The sequence below is a fragment of the Sciurus carolinensis genome, chromosome 12 (genome assembly GCF_902686445.1).
Source record: "Sciurus carolinensis chromosome 12, mSciCar1.2, whole genome shotgun sequence".
Classification (NCBI taxonomy): Eukaryota; Metazoa; Chordata; class Mammalia; order Rodentia; family Sciuridae; genus Sciurus; species Sciurus carolinensis.
In genome coordinates this window covers 43,717,536-43,738,837 of record NC_062224.1, presented here as the reverse complement: position 1 = coordinate 43,738,837, position 21,302 = coordinate 43,717,536, and the positions used below count along the sequence as shown (strand labels likewise).

Sequence of the window (21,302 nt, the reverse complement as noted above, 5' to 3'; positions counted from 1 at the left end):
TCTCTCTTTACACTATTGTTTCCTTTGCTAAGAAGCTGCTTTTTAGTTTGGGTTCATCCCATTTGATTCTTGATTTTACTTATTGCATTTAGGATTCTTGTTAAGGAAGCCAGTTCCTAAGCCAACATGGTGAAGATTTGGGCCTTTTACTTCTATTAGGTGCAGGATTTCTGTTCTAGTGTCAAAGTCTTTGATCCACTTTGACATTCGTGCAGGGTGAGGACTTTAATTTCATTTTGCTCCATATGGATTTCCAGTTTTCCCAGCACCATTTGTCAAAGAGGCTATCTTTTCTCCAGTGTATGTTTTTGGTGCCTTTGTCTAGTATGAGATAACTGTAATTATGTGGGTCTGTCTCTGTGTCTTCTATTCTGTACCATTAGTCTAACACCTGTTTTGATGCCAAGACCATGCTGTTTTTGTTACTATTTCTCTGTAGTGTATTTAAGGTCTATGGGGTAATTTTCCTAATTTCTCTTTCAGTAGATTCATCACTGATATATAGGAATGCATTTGATTTATGGGTGTTGATTTTATATCCTACTTTGCCAAATTCGTTTATTAGTTCTTGAAGTTTTCTGGTGGAATTTTTGGATCGTCTAAATATAGAATCATGTCATGGGGAGATAGTGATAGTTTGAGTTCTTCATTTCCTATTTATATCCCTTTAATTTCTTTCTTTTGTCTAATTGCTCTGGTTAGAGTTTCAAGGATAACGTTGAATAGAAGTGGTGAAAGAGGGCATCCTTGTCTTGTTCCAGTTTTTAGAGGGAAGGCTTTCAGTTTTTCTCTGTTTAGAATGATGATGGTCTTGGGTTTAGCACATACAGCCTTTATGAGATGATACTGATTCTTGTCTTTAATTCTGTTGATGCAATGAATTATATTTATTGATTTCAGTATGTTGAACCAACCTTGCATTCCTGGGATGAACCTCACTTGATGGTGGTGCACTATCTTCTCAATATGTTTTTGTATATGATTTGCGAGAACTTTAAGAATTTTTGCATCTATGCTCATCAGGGATATTGTTCTCAAGTTTTCTTTCCTTGATGTGTCTTCATCTGGTTTTGGCAGGGTGATACTAGCCTCACAGAATGAGTTTGGAAGGGTTCCCTCCTTTTCTATTTCATGGAATAATTTGAGGAGTATTAGTGTTAATTCTCCTTTGAAGGTCTCGTAGAACTCGGCTGAAAATCCATCTGGTCCTGTTTTATTCTAGATTGGTAGGTTTTTGATGTCACCTTCAAATGCATTGCTTGAAACTGATCTGTTTAAATTTTCATACTAATTTCATTTCCCTTGGATATAACCCAGAAGTAGAACTGTTATATCATACGATGGTTATAATTTTAATGTAGGCAGAGAATGAATGTAAGAATAAGATATATAATCAATAGGTACAGAATTGCCTGGGGTTCAACAGCCTCTTGCCTTGTGTAGGTGACCTTTAAATTTTTTTACTTTTAAGTGTATTTGGAAAACTTGAATAAAAGAAACTGCAAATGATTAAAGCATACACTTTTATAGCACTATGTCTATTTACTTAAAGTGACATATTTTACCACTCATTTTTCATACAACTACATAGGAACATAAAATTATGCAATCGGCACATTTAAATTGTTAAAGACTGATGTTAGCCAATTTTTTGTCACTGCGATCAAAAGATCTGACAAGAGTAACTTAGAGGAGGAAAATTTATTTTGGTTCATGATTTCAGAGGGTTCAGTCCATTGCTCTGAGCCCAAGTAAGGCAGAACATATGGCAGAAGTTCATGATGGAAGAATGCTGCTCTATTGTTTAGGGCAGCCAAGAAGCAGAGAAATATAGCAGAAGGGGCCAGTAGATGAACCCTTCCAGGGCACGTCCCCAGTGACCTTCCTCCTCCAGCTACACCCCACCTGTGAATAGATACCCCCAGCTCATTCAAACTAGGATGGACCAATTAGGTTACATCTCTCACAATCCAGTCATTTCACCTCTAAATATTAACACAGGAACTTTTGGGGGCTATCTCATATCCAAACCATAACACAGATTAATCAAAAATCTACTTTAATGTAGTTCTTTAAAACACACTGTTAAAAATACATTTGGGGTATAATAAAACTCTCCAAAGGTTATTATATTCCGTTACATGTTTTCCCAACCATTTTGGAATTGCAGTACCCCACTAAAATTTTCATGTCAGGACTGGGAATGTGGCTCAGCAGTAGGATAGTTGCCTAACATATATGGAGCCCTGGGTTTGACCCCTAGCAATGAAGATAAAAAAAAAATTCCCATTTTTTAGAAGATTATGTTAAAAGACAGATTCTGTCTTTGAGGTCATGTTTTTGTCATTTTTTAAGTTCAGATGCTAACTTGCTAAGAATTTCTAGCTTAATTTTAGAATTTTTTTTGCTACTAGATAAGAAAGTGTGCCAGGTATTAGGTTGCCATGCCTTTTGAAAATCTTAAGAACTTTCAACTTTTTGAGAAATACAAACAGGAATCTATATTATTTACAAATAGACATTTCAAATATAGCTGATAAAAGTGCTACATGTTGCCACTAGTTTACATAATTAATCACATGAATTACCATGTTTTATTTCTGAGTTTGTATCTCTTACAAACTGTCCTATATAGCTCCATTATCATAATCTTGCCAGAAAAATGGTTGTTTCATGTTAATTATATGTACTTAGATCAACTTCTCAGAATTGATTTTTAAAGATGCTCATTATTTCTCTATGGTAAGGTCTTCAATAAGGCAGGACTGGCTACAAGTGGCCAAGACAGGAATCTAGATAACAATGAAAGGAGAGGAGTCAAATGAAACTCAACTAGCAACAGAATGAGTTTCAGAATCTGAGTTGAACGTTAACATTTTAGAAAAGGAAGGGAACTTAGAGATTAAGTAGATCTTTTATTTTTCAAACGAACAAATAGGAGCAAAAAGTCAGACTTGTTGGCTGAACCTTGGATATTATAAATTGCATAGGTGTAGCTGAAATCTGGAGAAACCTGAACCTCATACTGCCTGAATAATTGTGCAAATGGAACTATTTAACCACTATGAAGTTGTCAGGCTTTTTGTCTGTAAAAGGGAAATAATAAAGGTCTGGCAGGTTTGTCAGTGGATCAGATAAGGTATAAAATGCCTGGAACAAAGGTGGTATTCAGTAGTTCACTTCCTCTCTCCATTCCTTCTCCAGCCTGCAGAAAGATGGGGTGGGAAGGTGGGTGAGAACAGAGGGTTCACACCTCCTGTCCTGACCTCCCTCTTGTTTGGTGGTTAGACATGCAGCCCAGATGGAGCAGACCAGATCCAATCTAAGACTTTAGACAGTTAACGTTTACTCTCAGGCCCTCATTTCTCTTCTGCAGAATATAAGCAAGAAAAATCTCTTTTAATTATTATGTTTGTAGACAGAAGGAGAGAAGTCTGGCCCTCCTCTCAGAAACTGTCCTTCTTTTCTGTTAACTTTCCTTTATCTCTTTCATGGTCTCAATCTGACTATGAGAAAAGATTTAAGTTCAGAGGGAGGTACTATTCTGGGAGTTGAGTATAGTGGTGGCTCTGCCACTGACTAGTTACATGGTCTTGAACAGATCCATCTTACCTGCTAACATGAAAGGGTGACATTAGCTCAAAAGGAGAAAATTGTTTTAAGTCTCCAAGAGAGTACTGTGTTGAAGAGGACGCTGAGAGGGGTCTAGAGCCTAAGACCTTACCATACTCCATACTGCCTCTCTTGAAGGTCTGAATTTAATATAAAACCATTCGATTGTGTTTTATACAGATTAATGAAAATATAAGGTAGCATATCATTTCAGAATTATGGGAAATTTAATCAAAATACCACAGTAGAAAGAAGCAAAATAACATTTTCTCTGCAATTTGCTTTTATGCTATCAGTGTTTCTACTAAGCAAATGCACAAATTGTTTAATTCTTTTTTGAGTCAGGTGTATTTTCTTACCTCAATTTTAAAGTTAAGGCATGCTGTCAGACCACCTCATACTGAAATCATATTTACTTAAATGCATCTGTAGGTCCCCTTAGTAATGTCCCAGTTTCTGCATCTCCTGCTATATAACAGGCTGTTGAGTGAGTCTAGCTTTTGGAAGATCTCAGGTGGAATATTATCAATTTGGGAATTGTCAGCATAGAGAAAAGTATGGTAAGTCACAAAAGTGGATTCAATTGCTAAGCGAGTTAGTTAAGAAAAGTGATCCAAAGATTGATCTCACTGTACCTGCCACCTTGAGACTGGAGGTACAAAAATGAACCAATAGGAGACTTACAAGGAAAAGTACGTGAGGTAAGAGAAAATCAATCAGGACAGTATGTTATCTTGAAATCCAAGTCAAAGTATTTCAAGAAGGGCAAAGTCATCAAATATATTAAATACTGATGAAAGGCCAGAAAGAATAAAGGCATATTTTTCCACTGGATTTAACATCGAAAAGTAACTATCTTGACAAGAACAACTTTAGTGGAGTGTTGGAGATATCAAGTAGCTTCAAGAGTGAATAGGAAAGATAAAGACATACAGACAACTTTCTCTTGGGCTCAATTTCATTGATGTTGATTTACAAAAAAATAAGCATTAAATGTACATTTTAGTAAGTCTTGACAAATAGATAAATGGAATGACTATGGCAATTAACATACAGAACACATTCATCATCCCAGAGTTCCCTTGTGTCCCATCTTCTAAACCCTAGAACCAGGTTTAGTCATTATAGATAAGTTTATCCTTTCTAGAGTGTCTTGAAATCATAAGAGAACATGTAAGATATGGAAAAATGACAAACCCCAAATAGTGTGGCCTGGAAGAGGGAATGAGGAAGAAGGCAACACCTTGATAACACTGATCCTTTCCCAGTGACAGAACAGTCCCTGGGAAGGAAGCAAACATCACCCAGTGACAAGACAATCCCTGGGAAGGAGACATTCATCAAGCCTAAAATGGCAGTCTCTGGGAGGAAGTCAAATTATTGATCCTTCACCAAATAAATCCTTCCCCAGTGACACTGCCATTGGACCCTGAAGGGAAAAGGATAAGCACTGAAGGCGGACTCCAGATCCTCCATGCTTCCCCAAGTGAAAGCATTGCCTAGTAAAAACAAATTTCAAATTCTCACACACCTGTTTCCTGAGTGCCCAAACTGACACGCTCTGTCAGTAATTAAGTCGCCTCTCAACACACATAAGCACAGATTCCTCCTTTGGTCAGTGGCTCATTTTCCATCAGGAAAGTGGGTCCACTAGATGTGTGACTCCACTGCTGAACAAAGGCTTTGCTGACCTGTGAAGTTTGTACCTGGCTCAGTCACTTTGTGCTAACAGAACACATCTCTTTAGTGCCTGGCTTCTGTAACTTCACATAGTTTTTGAGATTAATTCAAACTGTTGCATGTATATATAGTTTATTCCCTTCTGCTAAGTCAAAATCCATTGTTTGAATATACAACAATTTGTTTACTTATTCAATTGTTGATAGGCATTTGGGATGTTTCTAATTATTGGGTATTAAGAACAGAATTGTTAAAACAATAAGTAAAATTGAGAATCAATAAATGGGATGGATTTAAACTAAAAAGCTTTCTTCTCAACAAAGGAAACAATCAATAACATGAAGAGAGAGCCTACAGAATGGGAGAGCTTTACCACATGAACCTCAGATAGAGCATTGATTTCTAGGATAGATAAAGAACTCAAAAAAACACCACAAAAACCCCCAAATAATCCTATCAATAAATGGGCCAAGGAACTCAACAGACACTTCATGGAAGAAATACAATCGGTCAACAAATAAAAGAAAAAATGTTCAACATCTTTAGCAGTTATATAAATGCAAATCAAAACTACTCTTAAGATTTCATCTCACCCCAGTCAGAATGGCAACTATCAAGAATACAAACAACAATAAATGTTGGAGAGGATGTGAGGAAAAAGGTAGACTCAATACAGTGCTGGTGGGACTGCAGATTATTGCAACCATTACAGAAAGCAGTTGCAGTTTCCTCATAAAACTTGGAATCGAACCACCATTTGACCCAGCTATCCCACATCTTGGTTTATACCCAAAGGACTTAAAATCAGCATATTATAGTGATGCAGCCCCATCAATGTTTATAGCTGCTCAATTCACAATAGCTAACCTAGATGCCCTTCAACAGATGGATTTTTAAAATGTGGTATGTACACACACACACACACACACACACCCATATACACATGATGGAATATTACTCAGCCTTAAAGAAGAATGAAATTATGGCATTTGCTGGCAAATGGATGAGGCTGGAGAATATTATGTTAAGCAAAATAAGTCAATCCCAAAAAACCAAAAGCCCAATATTCTCTCTGATATGCAGATGCTAATTCACAATGTGGGCTAGGGAAGAATAGAGTTACTTTAGATAGAGGAGAGTGAAGAGGGGGAGGGAATATGGAGATGAGAAGGATAGTAGAATGAATCAGACATTATTACCCTATGTACATATATATGACTGGTGGTATTCTACATCATGTATAACCAGAAGAATGAGATATTATACTCCATTATATAGGATGTATCAAAGTGCATTCTACTGTCATGTATAACTAATTAAAACAAATTTAAAAAATTTAATAAAAAGAACTGCTAACACGTTAGTGTAACAATTCTTTTCATGGAAGTGTTCATTTCCCTTGGGTAAATGCCTAAAAGTAGAATTGCTGAGACTTACCTTAAACAAATATTCGACCTTTTAAGGACTGACTTGTTTTCCAAAGTGGTTGTACTCTTTTACATTCTCACTAACAATACATCAGAGTTCCAGTTGCTGTACATCCCTATCAACATTTGGTTTTTCAGTCATTTAAATTTCAGCCATTCTAATGTAGAGTATACTGTTATCTCACTGTGATTTTATTTTGCATTTCCATTTTTTTCATCCTTTGAGTGTGATGTATCTGTTCAGATCTTTTGCCCAATTAAAAATTTTTTTTTGTTTTAGTGGAGGGGTGGCATCCTTATTTTTGTTCTAAGTATTCTTTATGTGTTTTGGTTAAAAGATCTTCATCAGATATATGCTTTGCAAATATCTTCCCTCCCTGTGGCTTGCCTTTTTATTTTCGTAAGTGTATCTAGTGGGCATGGTGGCGTACACCTATAATCCCAATTACTCGGGAGGCTGAGGCAGGAGGATTAAAAGTTCCTCACAATTCTCAGCAATTTAAGAGACCCTGTCTCAAATAAAATAAAATAAAACAAAAAGGACTAGAGCTATAGCTCAGTGGTAGAGGATCTCTGGTTTCAATCCCCAGTACCACAAATTTTTTTTTTTTGCCATTTTAGTCAATTTTTTATTTATTTTTACGTGGTGCTGAGGATCAACCCCAGTGCTTCACATGTGCTCCACCACTGAGCTACGACCCCAGCCCCATCCTAGTCATTTTTAAGTGTGCTTTCACCACTCAAACTATCTCAAACCTTGTCATCATCCCAAACTGAACTCTCAAACCATTAGCAGTAATTCCACACTTCCCCCACCCCTGGTAACTTCTAATCTATCTATGAATTTGCCTGTTCAAGATATTTAATATAAACAGAATCATACAATATTTGACCTTTTGTATCTGGCTTATTTACCTTAACATAACATCTTCTGAGTTTATCTATGTTGTAGCATATCTCAGAATTTCATTCTTATAAATACTATTCCATTGTTGGGACATAACAGATTTGGTTTAATCGATTTGATTGTCAATGGACAGTGGCTGTTTCCATCTTTTGGTTACTGTAAATAATGCTGCAAAAATATTGGCCTGTTTCAAGTATATGTTTGAATGCCTGCTTTCAATTCTTTTGGATATACGTATTTAGGAGTAGAATTGCTGAGTCATAAGGAAATTACACACTTAGATCTTTGAGGACCTATCAGTTTTCCATTGGTTGCACTATTTTACATTTCCACCAGTAATGTGTAAGGGTTCCAATATGTCCACATCCTTGCCAACAGATATCTCTTCCCCTTTTTTATTATAGCCATTTTAGAGTGCATAAAGTGGTATTTCATTATGGTTTCAATTTGCATTTCACTGATGGTTAATGATGATGAATATCTTTTCATTTTTTTGTTGGACATTTGTGCATTGCCCATTTTTAATTCTTTTTTTTTTTGTGTGTGTGTGTGTGTACTAGGGATTGAACCCAGGGTGCTTAACCACTGAGTCACATCCCTAGCCCTTTTGATTTCTGAGACGGGATCTTGCTAACTTGCTTAGGGCCTCACTAAGTTGCCAAGGCTAGCCTCAAACTTGTAATCCTCCTGCCTCAGCCTTCCAAACTGCTGGAATTATAGGCATGCAACATTGCACCTGGCTTCATGGTGTCTTTTTAATTGTTGTTACATAATAACCAGTTATATATTCTGGCTATTAATCCCTTATCAGATATATATTTTGGGCAAATATTTCTCTCATCTGCAGGTTGTCTTGCTACTTTCTTGATATGTCCTTTGATGCACAAAAGCTTATAGTGTTGCTCTTGTTTTTGTTGTGTCTACAAACCTTCTGCCAAATTCACAGCATGAAGATATATCCTGTTTCTTCAAAAATCTTAGTTTTAGCTCTTATATTTAGCTCTTTAATCTTATTGTTTTGCTCCATTTTGAATTATTTGTTATATTACAGTGAGAGCTAGGGATTCAACCTCATTTTTTAAATTGTTTTTAACAGGTGGAATTCCAGTTATCTAGCACTCTATGCAAATGGTCAGAGATGTATGGGTTAGACCACTCTTGAATTATTAAAAGAAAGAGGAAAAGAGAAATGTTAACTATAACATGTTTGTTTCTGACAGGGATGATCCAGAAGAGGGTAAAAGTGATGATGCAAGAGAGAATAGAACTGCTTCTCTAAGCAGGTACGAGGGGATAGCATCGAGGATCCAACTGCAGGACAGAGTCATCTATAGGAGCTGGCAGTAAGGCAGAGTGTATGTATCACTGTAGATGCTGATAGGTAAATATGGTGGTAAAGCAGATCCATCTATTCAACAGATACTCTGTGCTAGGCACTGTACTTAGGACACAATGATTAATCAAAACACATAGGTTCCTATCCTAATAGAGCTATCAAATCTAAAGATAAAACAAAGTTCAAATAAAAAGAATGTGTGGAAATCTTAAGGATCTGAAAGTCAGACTAGAATGGCGGATGTTTAAAAATATGATCAAATTTACCTTTAAAATGGATGTTGAGGGGCCAGTCAGTTGGCTGTTGCAGGAGACCTGAATACTCATCTCTCTTAAATGAACAGTTTTAGTCATTAAGCAACACAAATATTATCAATGTGCAAAAATATGTCACCTGTCCTTTTATTTTTTATTTTGAGACAGGGTCTCACCAAAATGCTGAAGTTGGCCTCAAACTTGTAATCCATATGCCTCAGCCTCCTGAGTCCCTGGCAGGAGAGGCATGCACCACTATGCCAGGCTTTCACACAAGTATGTTTTATGGATATATACTTTGGCACAAAAATAAATCAAGACCAAATAAAAATAAAAATTTCCCTTGTTTATCTTATAATGACAATCCCATCTCTAATTTCCAGTTCCTAGTAATATCTCTAAGAGAATATTCATAAAGAAATAATTCTTTATCTCCCAAAACAGGGAGACAAGGATCTAAGTCCATATTTCACCCCACACCCCAACAGAGAACTGCTTTAGTTTCTTAAGTGGAATACCAACAAACCAGTAATGTTTTTCCTCAACTTCTTTAATTGAGAAAAATTTTGTGCACACAAACTGACAAAGTAGATCAATATAGCACCAAAACATACAATTTAAGTATTTTAGGCATTTTTATTTAATAAATAACTTCAGTAAACAGCATTGTAAAAAGTGAACTGTTAAAATTAAAAGGCACTTAAAACAAGAATGTGACTAGTATGAAACAAGAAGAGCAACTCAAGCAGTGAGAAGTAAATACACAGTGGTCTGTTAGGACACCAACTGAAAGTAAGATTGCCTAAAGTGACTGCTGTTGCATAAGCCACAGTAAACTTCACATGACCATGAAAAAGGCAAATTTACAGCTAAAACTTCAAAGATAAGATGTTGATTAAAAAAAAAAAAAAAAAGTCTTACCCCAAAATTGCAAACAAATACACTAAAAGATTAGAAAAGGTGATAAAAAGCACCAGGAATTAAACAAAATAAAAAAAAATAAAATAAACTCAATCCAAAAGGTCCCCATTCAGCATATACTATGTAGATCATGGCCTTTATGTAAATAGTGCTTAATCAAGGCCTCTTCAGCAGAAAATTTCCCAGTACTTTTATAGAAGGCTTGAATTTATAAAGGCATAAAAGTTACCAGGATTAAGTCTTAAAATGGCACACAGGTTTTAAAGCTATTTGTTTTTCCTTCCTAACTCTGAATTTTTCCCATGGCCTTTGAAGATCAACTATTCAAAACTGTTTCACATCAATAACTCTCAACATACTTATCTTTCAGATATGTCATCAGTCATGTCTAATAGGCAAATAGCAAAATAATATTTAAAAACAATCCTAAACTAGCTAGCAGGACATTTACTTTGGATTCTGTATAACTGAAAACTGACATATCTGTAAAGCTAAATATCAGTTTTAATACATGATTAACAAAAATTCTAATCAGGCTCATTACTTTCTGCCCTTTCAGTCACCCCAGAAATATCACTTAATCCAATAAGAGCTTGATTTCAATAGTCCAGGAAGAAAAGGTCAAAAAAGGCACAATGTGACCTTAGATGACGAGGATACTGATCCTGTCTCAAGTCTTTTGTCAGTCCCTGGCATGGATTATAACATTATCTTCAAAATAATAAAAAACTTTAAAATTATACATATTGTACATTTTCAAAACCTGCACATGAATAAAACCATGGCAATAGTGCCCTAAAGCTACCTTACTGTGACTATGAAAATTGCTACTTTGCATTCAGTGTTGTGAAATTTGCACAGGTAGTACTCATTTTCCCTCGTATTTTGGATTGACCACAGTTGTCACAGCACTCTTATAAATAGGATTTTCACCCTAAAAAAAAAAAAAAAAGAAGAAAAAAGTGAGAAAAATGATCACTTTGTTAAAACTAGGTAGTATTATTTTATAAAACAAAATTAAGAGTTAAAGTCACCTTAAAAAGTTAATTCCACTTTATCTGTTCAGATATCACAATTTTTTAGGAGGCATTAATAATGACTTCTAAAGATGAAAAATTAAAGTTGGCAGTGCAAATCTGATGATCTCTCTGTTATCTGGCACTATTTCATTCCTGAGTCTTTCCTCCACTGGAGGGCTGATTTAAGAATGTCCTCCATAGCAGAAACTACGTTGCTAGCATGGTGGATTCTCTCCTTTGAACAAGTTTTTAATGCCCATCTTAAGGAAGAATTAACTCTGCCTGACTCTTATATCCTTATTATACACCAAAAGTGTTTGATGATCAAAATGGGATTCCTTGGCTTCCTTGCTGTGAGATGAGTTCCTTCTATAAACGTTATACTGAGGGCTTGGGATGTGGCTTAGTGGTAGAGTGTTTGTCTTGTAAGCAGAAAGCCCTGGGTTTAAGCCCTAGAGCCACACACACAAAAAAAAACAAGTTATTGATTTAGAGTTCTTTGTAACGTTGTCAGTGTCACTGAGGGTACTGTGCCTCCACCAAGTCACATCACCAAATTTGCTTAAAATGTTAATTATCTTTTTTCATGAAATTATTATTATGGTGATATTTTATTACAATACTATACTTTAGTAATAAGTACTGCAGGCCGGCAAGAGACTCCAAGTCATAAATACAAGAGACCTTTCAAGATCCAAAACATACTGACAATGATGTTTTAAGCCGAAAAATAGCATACAACCAAATTTTTGCCCTCCAGGGGGTATCTCCAGTTTTGGAGATGACAGAGAAGAAAAATAACTTACTCTGATATGGTACAAAATAGAATTACTTACATAATATGGGAATTGTAGAAAAAGAGAGTCAATTTTATCTGAGAAGATTAGGAATACTTTCATAGTGAAATCAACTATAAATAAATTATTGAAAGATAAACAAATATATACAAAGTCAAGGTACAGGGAAAAGAATGGCAAATGTATGTAGAAATATTTATAGTTTAGAAGTTTTTAAATATGTGTGTGGGGTGGTATAGGTGGAGGTGTGGTAAAGGAACAGGAGACAAGAAAAAAGGCAGTGCCAAATCATCATTAAGGGAAAGAAGAGCATCCATAGGCTGGGTTCTGTGATATCAAATAAATCACTGTGATTTCAGCTCAGCAGTTTAGTGTGAATGCCAATTAAACAAGACAATACACCTTAGCCCTCACCCATTACTCCTTAAAATCCAACTGGTTATTTCCCCATCAGGATCCCTCAGACAAACAACCTGTATGCTAGAATCATATAGAATCTCAAATTCTACACTCTAATATTATACTGACATCAAAGAAGACATTTCAAATGGGGGTCAGGGAACAGGATTCTAGCAATTATCTTCTTAGAAAGTTTTAGAGCACAAAGAAGTTAGACATTATTTCCATCATTCTATTTGCATATGAGGCTGGTACTGCCTATTTTTTTAGTCATGATGATAAATTACCATTCACTTAAGTTTAAAAAAAACAATAAATTAGATATCTAACATTTATTATTTTGGAATTAAAAGGGAAGAACAAAAAAATTTTTAAAAAAGGAAAGACCAATATTATTGATGAATCCAAAGCATAATTTATATGCAAGAACTTACCTTTGGAGAAAAGTCTACTTTGTCATATGTACAAACATTTTTATTATATTATTTCAAAACCCATCCAAACAAAATTTTAACATGCAATGTTAGAGGTAAAATTAAATTCACTATTTAGGCATCAGTTTAAATGGAGATAAACTAAAGTAATTCAGATTAGTGTCTATCATTCAGAATGCAACCCCACTCTGCAAAAAACCAAAGCTTATTTTATAACTAGAGAACAGGACTATATCCTAAAATAAAGCCATCTATACTCAGTACAAAATCATCCTTGTGCTCTGGAATGGCTGACAGAGGGGCTGCAAAGTCATTTCCATAATATAATAGGCATGCAGTGAATTACTGTGAGGGATTTGGCATCCACATTTAAATCCACATAAGAGTAAAGTAAGATAAACTAATTTTTCAACCCACTTTAATGGTTACATCTTGATAATTTAATGTATTTTTCTAATGCACCTACATGGTAGTCACATGCTGAAATAATTACAATGCCTGCTAATGATGTAAATTAGTTGACTGGCAAACCTCTGTCCCATACTAGAAAATTGTGTTTCAATCTATGATTTGTTTTAATTTCTCAATGCTTATTCAATAATTTCTATTATGAATTTCTACCTTGATTTTTTTATAGGAAACATCTCAGCATAATCTCTAGCTATGAATGTGCCTGAACTTCACCAGTTCATACAGAAATTTTTACCAAACATTTACTTCTTGAATTATATGAAATGATGATTTTGGTTAAAAAAGGAACATTTCAGCTAAAAAAATTAAGTTAACAATAAAACATTAGGTATAAAAACTATATGTTGCTAATTTCTTTCAAGGTACAATTAAACATTTATAGTAAGGTTGAAAATTTCATCTTAGTAACACAAATAGCAACTGTTTCTTATGTGATAAAAAAAAAAAACACATGAAATTGTCAATATTTGACTTTTTTGACCTACAAATTTTTTAAAATGTGTCATGTCTCAGACTAATAAAAAATTTACTGATTTTTCCATATAATGAATTTGGCTATAATTTTCTGCAAATTTAACTTTAAATAAAATCTGCTTATAAAAAAATAATCCAACAAGTCATGATCCCTAGTATTACTGAAGTTCCTCCTACATACCTTAAAAATATTAAACATTGGTAACGTGCCCCAGGGTTCAATTCCCATTACCAAAAAAATACATCTATTTTCCCAATAGAGCAAATAAACTACAGTGTATGGATTCCATGTAATAAAGTAATTTCCCTATTAAATTGCATAATGTTACCCTGATTTTCAACCATCACAAAGCTGCAATTCTCCATAGTAATCTACCTCTTCCTAACCAGATAACATAGTTTTCTGTAGATAGGTGGTTGGTAACCAGTACTTTGAACTAGACTGGAACTAGGCCCTTGAGTCCAGTTACCTGGGTTTGGATCTCAGTTTTCCCACTAACTTGTAAACTTGGTCAAGTTACCTAACCCTTCTGTGCCTAAGATTCCTCATGTGTGAAACAAATAAAAACAGTTCCTGTTTTCACTACTAACATTAAATCAAAATAGATTAATACTGAAAAGTATGTATGAGACATGAAGATTATCATGTATTATCTATTATTACTAAAATTATTACCAACACCATCATCATTCACACAACAAAGTACAAAGTGAGAAAAGCAAAATTCTTTCAGGCTCTATTATATTTAATTGGTGAGAAAGCATTCTGCATTATCAATTAGGAGAATTTGGTTCTAAACTCAACCTTTTTATCAGAGAGTTTTAGGGGCTTATACAGTTATATTAAATAATGCTGGAAGCATCTCATAAAAATCTAGATATGAACAGTTCAAAACTGTATAAGAAAGAATTCCATCCATTGTTGAAAAAAGAAAAAAAATGATTAAAAAAAAAACTTGTCATCTATAAAACATAAATTCACCAAAATAATTCTCCTGGAGAACAGATAAGCAGCTATTCTCCAACTGTGAATTTTTCAACTAAGTGTTTATTTAAAACTGTAAAAAGATTTTTCTCTCTAAAATATTTGTTATTAAAAAAATTCAATCTTAGAATTGAAAGAAAATTTGAATCATTTAATAATTAAAGAGAAATACACAGTCTTATGACTTTTAATAGAATTTCAAGTTACAATTAAAAAACTAAAGAATCTCAAAATATTTCTAGAACCAATAATGATATTGTAGATGTAAACTACATAAAAATTGTACCATGTTACCTTTATCTTTCTATTTTATAATTTGGACTTCACATTCAATTTTCACTACTCAACCCTAAAACTTACACATAGTAATGTTATTTCAAGATAACACCACCAAAGGCATAGTACTATCATGAAGATTAGAGCTGACTATAGTCCATTTGCCAAGGAAACCTACTCAATATAATAGATATTACCCATTACTTATTACAAATATGAGAAATTGAACCTCTGTGAGGTAAAGTGATGTGGTGCTATTCTACTTACTAAGTGGAAAAGCTGGAATTGAACCTAGCTCCATCTGATTGGAAAGCACATTTTCTTTTCACTACGACATAGCTGATGCTTCTATACTATATAAATTTATGTTAAATCCTTCTAAATGCTGTTAACACACAAAATGAAAAGCCAGAAAATAGCCATCTAAAAAAGCCAGACTTAAAAAGAATAGCAATAGTGATAAAGGACACACAGTGCAGTTAAAAAAAATTTTTTTTAAATAAAAGATAAAAGTTCACATGCGAAGACAGAAAGAAAATACGAACGGCAACTTAAAGACCAGCTTTACGTCCATAGTTTGGATTCTTGAAATTATTAATAGGACTCTTGTAAATCGGATTTTCTTGCTAAAGTAAAAGAAATAGTTTCTAATGATTTCACCAGAAATTGACACGATAAAAGAGAATTTCTACTATTTCTACCCCTCTAAAATTCATATTTAAAAAAAGCAAATTATAGTAAAATGCAAATGACTAAAATTCATTTACAATTTAAAAATACTGAAGATTATCACTGCCTTCTTGTGTCAAAAAAGGAATATATGAGGGCCAACTCCACTCTCTGATTCTATATCTAAAAGCACTAAATGTTAAACAGAAATTTTCAGTCACCTGTAGTTTTCAAATTTTCTTAAAAAACAAGGTTTCTTGAGATGTACTTTGCATAAGTAAAATATACTTTTTTAGGCAGAGTTCCATGAGTTTTCAAATGCATAAACAACCAAAATCAAGATCATCCCAAGATGATCTGGTTAACCTTTCCCCCAACTCTAGCCCCCAGCAACCACTATTATGACTTCTGACCCTATAACTGTACCTTTTCCAGAATATCATATAAGCAGAATTATATCATCAATAGCCTTTCAAATTTGGCTGCTCTCTGCTCAATATTCTTTGCTTTAAAATGAGGGTGGTGGGGAGCAGGCACAGTGGCACGCACCGATAATCCCAGTAACTTGGGAGGTTGAGGCAGAGAAAGACTGCAAATTTGAGCCCAGCCTCAGCAACGTAGTGGTGAACTATCTCAAATAAAAAACCAAAAAGGGCTGGGGATGTAGTTCAATGGTACAGAGATGCCCTTGGGTTCAATTCCCAGTACCATACAAAGAGAGAGAGAGTATGTGAATGGTTCCACTGAATAGTTTACTGCACAAATAGTATTATTTAGGATTCTGTTTTTCATTAGACAAAGTAGAAGAGCAAATTTAAGATTAAAACTATTAAAGAATTAAAAATGCTGGCCACTGTAAAACATTTATTATTATAATGTTTTGTTTCAATGGAACATATTTACAATGCTTTCTGTTTTTCACTAAATGTAAATTTTCCCTGAGAAATGAACTTTTGAGAAAATGAAATATTTAAAGAAGGCCTTAATAATCAGTCTTACTGTTAATAAAAAAGTGTTACATTTAATTTACTTATTAGATGTTCTACAACTTACCGTGTCCCACTTAGCATTCATTTTCTCCTTTTCGAATTTAGCAAATTCCCTTCTGTCATGAATTATCATTAAAAGCTTCCAAATCAGCAGTAATGCAAGGCCAATAAGAACAATTCCAGCAACTACACCAGCTACAATTGGAATGATGTCTGGACCAGTGGGACAGTCTGAAAAATCAGAAGGTTAATAATGAGCATACAAGGAACAAAGTCCAAACATAACCACAATGAGCTGGGCAGTATCTTATCAAATAAATAAGAATAAAAACCCAAGGTAAGTGAATGCATGCTATCCCAAAAAATTACAAAAAACTGGTAGAACAGGAAGTTTACAAGCTACAGGACATATGATTAATAATCAATCATGTATTTTTCAATACATATGTTTATTTCTATAAGAAACTTAAATTTTAAAAAATCATCAAAAACTTATATGTAACTCTAATAAAATATGTGCAAGATTTGCACATTAAAACCTGCAAAATAGCTGGGTGTGGTGGTTCATGCCCATAATCCCAGCAGTTTGTAAGGTTCAGGCAGGAGGATCATGAGTTCAAAGTCAGTCTCAGTAAAAGCAAGGTGCTAAGCAACTCAGTGAGACCCTGTCTCTAAATAAAATCCAAAAATGGGCTGGGGATGTGGCTCAGTGGTTGAGTGCCCCTGAGTTCAATCTCTCCCCAAAAATAAAAAACAAAAAACAACAACAAAACAGACCAATGGAACAGGATAGAGAACCTAAAAGTAAATCCACACAGTCTAAATCTAAGTAAATCTACAGTCAACTCATTTTTGACAAAATCTTTTCAATAAATGGTGCTGGGAAAAACTGAATATCCACATGCAGAAGAATGCAACTAGACCCCCCATATTTGACAGTGAGAAAAGTCACCTCAAAATGGATTAAAGGCTTAAATGTAAGATCTAAAAGTGAAACTTCTTAAAGAAAATGGAAGGGAAATGCTCTAGGACATTAGAATGGGCAAGGATTTTGGGGGGAAAGATTCCAAAAGCATACGAAACAAAAGTAATTACAGACAAACAGGACTATATCAAACTTCTGCACAGGAAAGGAGACAATTTTCAGCATTCAGAGACAATCTAGAGAATGGAAGAAAATGTTTGCAAATTACATACCAGACGAGGAATCAATATCCAGAACATATAAGGAACTAAAAAAAACTGAATAGCAAAAAAAGAAATACACCAATTCAAAAATGCGCAATAGACCTAAACAGACATTTCTCAAAAGAAAACATAAAAATGGCACAACAGGTATATGAAAAAATGTTCAATACTAATCATCACAGTAATACAAATCAAACAACAATGGGATTATCACTTCAATCCAATAGGAACAGCTATTACCAAAAACCACAAAAGATACAAAGTGCTGGCAAAGAAGTGAAAAAAGACAACCCTTGAACCTGTTGGTAGGAATTTAAATTTGTACAATAATTATGGAAAACAATATGGAGGTTTCTCAAAAATTAAAAACAAAAATCCCTTTCTTTGGTAAATATTCAAAGGAAATGAAATCAGTATGGTAAAGAGATATCTGCATGCTCATTTTTATTGCAGCACTGTTCACAATAGTCAAGAAATGGAAACAACCTAAGTATCTATCAACAGATGAGTGCATAAAGAAAGTGTGACACATATGCACAATGGAATTACTATCCAGCCATAAAAAAGAGTGAAATTCTGTCATTTGCAACAGTATGAATGGAAGAGAAGTTCATTATATTAAATGAAAACCATGTAGAGAAATACAAGTACCACACTGTTATAGGGTTTGGGCTTCCTTCCAGGAAACTGAGGTAGCACAAAGATACCCCTTGCCCCCATCTCTAAACCCTGATTCTTGCCATCAAATCAGAAAGATTTCAAACATGTCACTCAGACTAACAGCCATGGGTTTAGATTATTGAAGGGACAGGAAAAGTTAAAGGCAACACTCTCAAGGGAGAGAATGGGTCCTCTCAGAGAGGAGAGGGACAGTGTGCAAAAACAGGTAGTTTGCTGAGGAATGTGATATATCCAGTCTACTTAAGTCAGGCAGTGCTGTAAGTAAATTGATTCTTTAAAAATTGATTCTTAAAAAAGAAAGCATGTGGGGGTCAGCACAGTGGGCCCATTTTATAGAATTATTCCCATAACTTGTGTTCCCATCATTTGTATCTGTCTGTCCCCTATCAACATGATCTCACCCACATTAAAAAAAAAAAAAATCTAAAAAAGTTGATCTCATTAAAATGGAGAGTAGAACTGTGGTTACCAGTGGCAAAGGTGAGGAGAGAGGAGGGAAGGATTGGGGAAAGGTTGACATATGGGTATTAACTTAAAGTGAAGTGAGAACAAGAAGTTTTGGTATGCTATTGCACAGCAGCACAACTATAAACAACAATGACCTGTATTTTTCAAAAAGTTACAAGAAAATATATTGAAAGTTTACACTATAAACAAATGATAAATATTTGAGTAGATAAGTTGAACCTGATTTAAACATTTCAAAATGAATACATGCACCCCAAACATTCTATGTTTATCCTATTTATGGACATTCTTATGTTTTATGTATCAGTTAAGAAATGAATTTAAATGGAAAAAGAGACTAGTCATAAAGCTATAAGACAGTATGGTATGGCCAAAGAACAGACACACAGATTAATGGAAGAGAATATAGAACACACAGTCAGAAACAGACCTACACACATTAAGTTCACCAAATTTTCAACAAAACTGGAGAAAGGACAATCTTCAACAAAAGACGCAGGACCTATTAGACAATCATGCAAAAAGCTGACCCTACCTCCATATACTAAGATTAACTGAAAATGGGTTATAGCCCTTAAATGTAAAACCAGAAGTTATAAAATTTCTAAAAGAAATCATAGGAGAAAACTCTTTACAATCTTGGGTTAGGCAAAAGAATTCTTAGATGCAATAGTAAAATCAAGGTCAATAAAAGAAAACTTGGTAAACTGTACTTTGTCAAAATTAAAACTTCCAGGGCTAGGAGTATAGCTCAGTAGTAGAGAGCTTGCCTAACATGCACAAAGATTGGGTTCCATCCCCCAAAATACAAATAAATAAATAAAACTTCAGATATTCAAAAGATACTTCTAAGAAAATGAGAAGACAAGGAGGTGAGTAGGAAACAATATCTGCCAAACACCCATCTGATAATATAAAACAGCACTGAGACTTAAAAAGTTAGGCAGTTTAATAAAGTTAAATATATTTACCATATGTTCCAAAATATGTTCACACAAAACCCTGTATACTAATGTAGAAAATTCCTAAGAATCTACCAAAAAGACTACAAGAAAAAACCAAGAGAAAAAAATGCTGCATCTTCTGAGAGGTTAAACAAATTCAACACTTAATGATATATTTTAACAAATTATATTTCCCATTATCTAAGGTTCAATCAAGCCCAAATTTAAATATCACCTGTGACATCACTCTTATTGAGTACCTCCTGTCAGGCATGGTTCCAAGTTCTGATTATTGCCATTTAATCTTTAAACACTCCCTCAGAAAACATAAAGCTTGATTTCTCTTCTCTATATTTCTTAAATTTTAAGATTTGAGAAAGGAAAATTTTCCAACTGAACCTGAAATAAGAGTTGATAAAGGCTGTTTCTGGGTCTTAGAAAACCTTACAACAGGCCTGAAAAGTAAGGCATAAAAGAAAATGAGAAGTATTTTTGACATTATCAGATTTCTACCTGGAGTCTCTACAACATGAACAATGGCTTCGTTGTTCCCATTCACTGAATACGTGAAGTAGAACCAGCAGTCGTCAACATCCTTCTCCTTACAATGGGACAAGGGGTCAACCTGTATTGGTTGAGGTAATTTGTCCCGACTTTCCACCTTGGTCAGGTTGAAATGTGAACATTCTTGTGCGCATCTGTCTTTCTTTTCTCCTTTATTGAATGCTCTGCACTGAACGCATTCTCTATTAAAACATAAATTGTTAAATTTAAAATGAAGTATTCAGGATAAATTTTGCTTAAAGATTATTTTGTGTGCCAAACTTGTGTCCAAATTCAACCATAATTAACGAAGGAGGATTTGAGTGGTAAATCAATAAAAGAAATGCTAGTTTCCAGCAGCCATGACCCCACTGCTGTCAGTGGCTAACACCAGCACCACCTCAGGCTCTCCAAATTCCAGTTGAAGGAGAATGGAGTAGGGAAGGAAACAGCTATTCCATGGCTTGTAAAAAGCCAACTGCTAGCAAACCTACCAGCAAACCAAGTAGTGGCAAAGCACCCAGGAAGCAACTGGCTACAAAAGTTGCTTGTAGGAGTATACCCTCTACTGTAGGGGTGAAGAAAACTCACTGTTAGAAGGCAGGCACTCATATGCTCTGTGAAATGAGATGTCATTGGAAGCCCACTGAACTGATTCATAAACTTTTTGCTTCTTGTAACTGGTGAGAGAAATTGCTCAGGACTTCAAAACAGATCTGGGGCTTTGCAAGAGGCAAGTGAGGCCTATCTGGCTGGTCTTTTTACAAAGACATCAACTTGTGTGCTATCCATGCCAAATGTGTAATAATTATGCCAAAAGACATCCAG

General features: G+C 34.6%; 1 protein-coding gene across 2 annotated transcripts in view; it reads right to left on the bottom strand.

Moving 5' to 3' along the window:
• Positions 1–9,767: 9,767 nt before the first annotated feature.
• The window catches only part of Itgb1 (integrin subunit beta 1), a 48,867-nt gene continuing 37,332 nt past the window's right edge, over positions 9,768–21,302 (bottom strand). The window contains exons 14-17 of one of the 2 annotated variants that reach the window (XM_047520592.1): positions 20,445–20,677; positions 16,715–16,881; positions 15,538–15,618; positions 9,768–11,071 (exon numbers count right to left, since the gene is read on the bottom strand). In XM_047520592.1, coding sequence (XP_047376548.1) covers positions 15,544–15,618; positions 16,715–16,881; positions 20,445–20,677 — 475 coding nt within the window. In that variant the 3' untranslated portion in view covers positions 9,768–11,071; positions 15,538–15,543. The remainder of the gene's footprint in view (positions 11,072–15,537; positions 15,619–16,714; positions 16,882–20,444; positions 20,678–21,302) is intronic. The other variant, XM_047520593.1, reaches the window with a different exon arrangement.